The 7,234-nt window shown below is 40.4% G+C and overlaps 2 protein-coding genes across 2 annotated transcripts in view; both read left to right on the plus strand.

Moving 5' to 3' along the window:
* On the plus strand, positions 1–84 carry LOC106147185 (translation initiation factor IF-2-like; the record flags this gene model as incomplete). The annotated part of the gene is given in 1 exon segment (XM_013507325.1): positions 1–84. A coding segment is annotated over 1 exon segment (61 nt), but the record flags the coding sequence as incomplete, so codon positions are not given.
* LOC102021383 (zinc finger protein 490-like) overlaps positions 1–7,234 on the plus strand; it is a gene marked incomplete at its 3' end in the record, with an annotated part of 20,092 nt that overhangs the window by 981 nt on the left and 11,877 nt on the right.

Consider the following 7,234-nt stretch of genomic DNA (forward strand, 5'->3'; position numbering starts at 1 on the left):
CCCTCGCGGCGCGGCCAGGGGCCCCCGGGACCCGCGGGCGGGCGCGCGCTTCCGTGCGTGACGTCGGCGTCATGCCCAGACCGTTTGCAGAAATTAGTTTAAAAAGTAAAAGCTGATGCGCGGGACTTGACTTTGTCCAGAGGACTGTCTGGAGGGTCAGGCTGAGCGGACTTGCTTCGCGGGACAGAGCCCGCAGGCGTAGGAAGGAGGTGAGGAGGAGGCAGCTCTTGTCCTTTGCCTGGTGAGGGCGACGGAGGACCTAGGGCGGTGATCAGAGGCTTGGGGGAAGGAGATGACTAACGAGCGTTTGCTTACGCGGTTTGTTTCTACTGATCAGTTAGTTCACCTAATCATTTTCAAGTCAAAATGGGGAATTTGGAATTTTTGTACAAGTTAAAATAAAGGAGCACCGTCCAAGCGTAATGGGAAGGCACTTCTTCGCACTACTAATTCTGTAGACCAAAATGTTGTGTGTATTGGGGGCGGAGGACGACGTTGTAATCGCAGCTGTTTACCAGGATTAAGCAGTTGGTTAAATTCAACATCATGAGCTGTTTGCTTTTGCGTCCACAAAGAGAGTTCAGTAGGAGTGTATTTTCTGCTAAAAAAGAAAGTCTTCCGGGCAAATGAGACAAGGACACCTGTCGGTTTGGCTGACTGGAGAGAAAGGCTTATAAATTTGAGATGTGTAAATCATTTCAGATATGCAAAATAATTTTTTAAAAATTGGTCTTCATCTCAGATGCTAACAGAGAACCGAAATCCCCAGAAATTTGTTGAGCAATAGGAAGATATTCAGTTGTTTATGCTGAACACTTCAAACAATAACTCAGTTCATGCAAATGAGGTGACCTTGGGTATCACCCTATATCTCCTTGGGATGGAAATGGTTAATCAGATAGACCAAACATATGTTTGGATTTGCATCAGCTGTTCTCCGGGTTATGTCAGAATTGAATTGTGAGACACAGTTGGTGTTGGAGAATTGGTTGGTGTTCTGCAAACCACACATTTGGTATCAGAAGTGATGTCAGAAAAAGACACAAAAGCCAAGCGTGGTGGTGCATAACCTGTAATCACAGCACTTGGGAGGCAGAGGCAGGAGGATTGCTGTGAGTTTGCAGCCTGCCTGGACTACAAAGTGAGTTCAAGGGCTGGGGATTTAACTCAGTGGCAAAAGCGCCTGCCTGGCAAGCGCAAGGTCGTGAGTTCGGTTCCCGGTACCGGAGAAAAACCAAAAAAACCCCCAAAAAACAAAAAAAACAAAGTGAGTTCAAGGCCAGCCTGAACTGCATAGTGAAACTCTGTCTCAAAAAAAAAAAAAAAAAAAAAAGGAAAGAAAGATAACCATTAATTGACTCTGGCTGCGTGTATGGTTACTGGTGGTCAGACAGAGCCTATATGAAGGAGAGTTCACATTGAGAGAAGAGAGAAGTAAAGTAGGTGTGTGGAGGTCCCAGAATTAAATTTCCTGACTGCTCTTTTCCTCACTACTAGTTTAAATTCCCATCAGCAGTGTAGAAGGGCTTTTTTTTACTTAGGACATCTCTGGTATTTGGTGTTTTTTGAGTGCTTGTTAATAGCTATTTTCTCAAGTAAGATGGAATCTGTGTTGTTTTGATTTGCATTTCTCTAATATCCAAAGATGCTGAACTTTTTCTCACAAATGTATTGGCCATTTGTACTTCTTTTGAGAGTTAAGACTATTTATATTGAGTATTTTTATTGAAAGGTACTTACATTCTTGTCATTATTTTTCCACAGTTTGATTTTTTATTTTACTTTGTTATAGCTTGTATTTAGATGTCTCCTCAAAGCCTCTTATGCTCATAGGTGGGGCTTTTTGGAGTTTGCTAGATCTAGTGTGTGTTACTAGGATTAAGGGCATGTGGTATTAAATTAGTGCAGTGATTGGAATTAGCATAGTTTTGTATGTGACTGAATGGATTTAACAAAGATAAGAGCCACACTCTGGGTGTGGGTTGCACCACCCAAAAGGTTTATAGCTTGGATGGGATAGAAGGGAAAGGCAGGCTTGTTGCTGCTTGTTGCCTTCAGCCTATCATGCCATGAACCGTTTCTCTGTTCTTCCCCATGCCACCCTGCCTTGGAACCACCTGATTATGGATTTATAGAGGATTGAAACCTCTATAAATTGTGAACTGAAATACATTTTTCCTCCTTTAACTTGTGGGTGTCAAGTATTTTGTCTCAAATGAAGAAAGTAAGATACACTTTTTATTTAACTACTCACCCCATGAAATGTATTCTTTTCTGTAGGCTCTTGGGTAATGTTGGGATCTATTTGTCACCGTTTAGGATTCTTTTGAGTATTTGCAGCAATGGTGGTTTAGTGGTTATGAGTTTCTTATTTTATCTTTGCTATGGATTTATCACAGATGATCTTTATTTCTTAATTTTGAGGGATAATTTTGCAGGGTAGGTTGGGAATTTTTTTTGTGGCCTGAAATTCTTTACTCAAGCTGTCCTGCCCTTTAGGGTTTCTGGTTTTTTTTTTTTTTTTTTTTTTTTTTTTTTTTGGTCTTTTTGAGACAGGGTCTCACTATTCACTTCAGGCTGGCCTTGGGCTCACTTTGTAGTGTAGGCTTGTCTCGAACTTGCAAGGACCCTCCAGCCTCAGCCTACCAAGTGCTGGGATTACAGGCATGTACCACCATGCCCAGCTAGGGTTTCTGTTGAGAAATTTATTTTTTACTCTGATGGGTTTGCTTTTTTAAGTTATGTCACATTTTTCTCTAACAGCTCTTAGTATTCCCTTAGTATTCAAATTTATTCTGAATTTCTGATGTTTTCACTATGATGTGTCATAGAGAAGTCTTTCTAGTTGTATCTGTTTAGGATGATAAAATACCTCATCTATCTGTGTATCCATCTCTAGATTTGGAACATTTTCTTCAGTAATTTCATTGGCTACATTTTTTATATCTTTAGACTCCTCTCATCAACCTCCTCAAGACCAGTGATCCTTAAACTTTTGTTCTTAGTCATCTAGTACTTGGATTGTTTTTAAAATTTTGTCTTGTTGTTTATTTAATGTTGGTGAGTAAATATTCTATGGCATCAACCTTGTCTTCAAGTCCTGATCGTTTATCTTCTGAGTGATGTGGCCTACTGGCAGAACTGTCACTTGAGATTTTTCTTTCCAGGATTTCTGCCTGATTCCTTTTCATAACGTCTGTTTCTCTACAAAAGTGGTCTTTTCTCTCCTGCATTGCCTTCCTTAATTTGTTTAGCAGTTATTTGTATTTTTTTCAACTTACTGATCATTATCATCTTAGTAATTGATTCATTCTGCAGCTTTTTGTCTCTTCTTCAGTGCAGTCAGTCATTTTCCCTACATGTTTTTTGAGTATGAAAATTTATCCACCTCAGTGTGTGTGAGGTGATCATTTTGAGAGATACGAGTGTTTGGAGACATCTTGTCTCATGTATCTATTTTTTTTTTCTTAAAATGTTATAGGCTAGTTGGGATACAAAGCTCTTGCTTACAGTATTGTGGAAGTCTCTTTAGTAGTTAGACTTTTTCCTGCAATAATGTCCTTGGCTTTGGGTGTGGTTCAGTGCACAGGGACCTGCTGAACCTATTCAAAGCACGAGGATTTGTACTTAGCATTGCTTTGAGAGGAGAGAATAACTACCAATAATACTGTCTTCCAAAGAATCAGTCATATGTCAACATATAATTTTAAAAAGTCTTCAAAAAGATCCCAGCTATTTGAATAACCCAAGAAGAAAAGGATTATAGTAATGGTAGCAAAAAGCCTTGGGAATTAGATGAAAAAGAAAAGCATTTAAAAAGGAAAGAAAAGAATAGAATAAAAAAGAAACAAAAAATGAAGAGAAAAAACCAGGTTTTGATAATTTTGTACCTGGAAAGAACAGGGGAGGGTGAGGACGTTTGAGAGGATATTTGTGGGAGAGAAGAGAAAGGAGAAAGGGATAGGAATTATAAAAGGAAAGTAAGTGTCTTTTCAGAGATTGGAGAGCGTATCCACTTAGTAAACTAGGAGAAACCCAATGTTAGAAGAACCAAACAGTGAATCTTGGTGAAGGAGAACCTGCTGGTTCAACACACTATAGAATCAAAAACAGTAAGTACAGTCACAGTTGCTTATAGACACAGACCTCTTACATACACTGAGTAACAGAAGCAAAAGAAAATTTGTTTCAGTTACAGTATTTATTTACAAAAAGAAGGGAGGGATTTGAAAGGAAGAAAGGACGGTGGGAAAGGGAATTTAAACAGACAGTGAGAAAGGATATAGAGATACTGAGTCCAATTACTCTCCTAGCAACACTAATTTTGCAAGCTGTGAGAAGAAGCACTTGGTATGAGAGAACAGGATGTGACATGGTAAGATACTATAGTATTTAACCTTAATAGTTATGGATAAATGAGGTGAAAAGATAGAAAGGAAAAAAGAAAGAAGATGGAAGAGGTTAGTTGTGAAAGATAAAGAAGGTACATGGAGGAAGCTAACCATGGCAGGGAACAGGACAAGATTATCAGTGGGAGGTGAGAGGAGAGAGGGGAGGTTTATTAGTTGTTGAACTGACAAGTCAAGCAGATAACACCAAGAAGGAAACATTGATATGTGATTGTAGGGGAGAGAATGTTCATTGCCACCGCCCCAGGGAGTCTCTTTCCCTCTCTGCCCGAGACCTCACAGGTCATGGCCACTGCAAACCCCTGAGTTGTTCACTGGTTCTGGGCCCCTAGCCGGAACTGTGCCCGTTTCCTGTCTCAGTCCAAGGGCTCAATAGTCCTATCCCAGCCAGTGTCCCCTAAGTGACTTTACCTGTGGTCTTCGCCCTGCCCTGTTCTGCGGAGGGCCTCCCTGGTGAGTATCTAATTACTGGTCCTATCTCTCAGTAAGAGAAGAGCCAGGCCCTGTGGGCACTCGGTAGGGGCAGCTGGGCTGGGGACCGATGGGTAGCCATTCTGCTTGCTTCTCTCCTCAGAAGTTTGGACATTTTTCCAGGTGGCATGGTCTTCAGACCTGGGTTTTCAGCAGTGCCAGGATTTAGAAGCAACCCTGCTTTTTACTCTAAAAGCCTATTACTGGGTTTCATCTGCTGGCCTTCAAGATGCCTTCCCTTGGCTAGGCTTCCATTCATGCCTGTGGCTGTGAACTTAGTCTCCTGCGTGTCACGTGAGCCCTGCTGCCTCCGTTCTACCATAACGGACTCCCCAACAGTGTCCCTTTAAAAATTGAATTTGCTCCAACATACCTAAATTAGTGAGATCACACATCAGTTTTAATAACACAGTCGATTGTATCTGTCATATCTAATCATTTATTCATATTGTAATCAAAGTATTCTGTATTGTGTTACAGAAATTTTACATCTGGTTTCCTGAAATGATGGTCCATCCTGGTACTTAACGTCTCATTTTCTTCTGCTATTCTTCAACTTCTCTTCCTGTTAGTGACCTGCTGTATTTATGAGAGTAGACAGTTGTGTTAAATGTTGTACCTTCTGGGTTTAGCTGATTATTTCCTAATGATATCATTAGCTCCTTCCTCCATTATCTGTGCAAGGAATCTTCCTTTTGGTGCTGTAGTTACCATAGTTCTGGCTAGTAGCCATCTGTATGGTCAAGTTCTTGAGTCCTTTTGACGTTGTCCTGCTACTTGGTGAGACACTGGCCTCTGTCTGATATAAAGCATCTTGGCTTCCTTCCATACCTACGTAATAAATCTACTGTTTCTCTAGGAAACTGGTAGTTTTCAGTGGCACATGGCAGTAAAGACAATATAATCATTGTTTACTAACATTGCAGTTTGTCTTTTATTAAGATTGCTACTAAAACTTTCATACGGTGAATATTTGTTTAGTATATGTTTGTCTACTCATATTGAGACTTTCTGTTCAGTTTTGTTAGGATAGTAAATAAGATGGCAGAAGTGAGTATGGATAAAACTGAGTTAAACATAAATTAATTTCCTTGTAAACACTGATGAACGTGCATCAAAGGAAGCTTCAGTTGGATATAATTTATGATCTGAATGGGGAGGGCAGATACCTGAGACAGAGAGGATGGCAAGTCTGAGAATGGCTTTTGTATGTTCATCAAATACTGTAGGAAATATTTTTTTTTTTTTTTTTTTTTTTTTTTTTTTGGTTTTTCTCCGGTACCAGGAACCGAACTCACGACCTTGCGCTTGCCAGGCAGGCGCTTTTGCCACTGAGCTAAATCCCCAGCCCCTGTAGGAAATATTTTGTATGCAGCATGGTCTCCAAATGACAACATATATTATTACCTATGCACATTTCGAAAAATATACACATTTGTTACTACATTTTTGGGTGAAGAAAATGTGAGTCTCAGTAAGCCATTTTGTTGAGACCATACAGCCATGTAGTGGTGAAGCTGCAATAAAGAACATTGTGGACCAGCACGGAGCTGGTGATGAAGAACTCAGGTTTGCAGGTTCCTGCAGAGAGAAGTTGGGAATTCACCAGACGGCAAAGGCTGTACTCTGGTACCTTGGTTCACAAACTTAATTGTTTCCATTCTGGGGAAGATGGTTGCATTCATGTTTGTGTTGGGAAGATGGCCATGGTGTTGTTTATTACCCAATGTGGAGTTAGCCAGCGGAAGCAAAGTTTTGCCAAATACTTCACTTTATGAACTGAATTATTCACTAACAAAAGTATTTGTCAACCGAGGTATTGCTGTATGGACAAAATCTGGTTAATGAGTTGCTTTGTAAGCCTGAACCAAACATGGCAATTTCGTGGTTTTTGTTACTGTACTCCTTCATTGTCATAGGCTGAATTGTGCTCCACTGCAATGAGATTGTGTGGATAAAACTGAACTAAATGTGACCTGTGAATATGGTCTCTGCTCTTGTAAAAGTTACTCTTCTCTTATTGTCTTAGTTACTTTTTTAGTTCCTGAGATACAACATCTGACAGCAAGAAATTAAAGAGAAGAGGTTTGTTTTGGACATTCTGGTCTTTGTATGGTCTTCTGGCTCCAGACAGAAGTGGCATGGTGGACAGTTTGGTGAATAAAAGCTGCTTGGGACATGGCAGCCAGGAAGAAGCAAACAGTGAAGGAGGAACTGGGCCGGGAGATAACACTCTCCTGGGTCATGTCCTAGGGACCTGCCTCTTCAGTCCATGCCCCATTTTCTAACATTGCATTTAGCTGATTCACTCACTCTTTTTTTTTTTTTTTTTTTTTTTTCCGGTACCAGGAACC

This window comes from Chinchilla lanigera, unplaced genomic scaffold (genome assembly GCF_000276665.1).
Source record: "Chinchilla lanigera isolate Chin_1 unplaced genomic scaffold, ChiLan1.0 scaffold00123, whole genome shotgun sequence".
Lineage (NCBI taxonomy): Eukaryota > Metazoa > Chordata > Mammalia > Rodentia > Chinchillidae > Chinchilla > Chinchilla lanigera.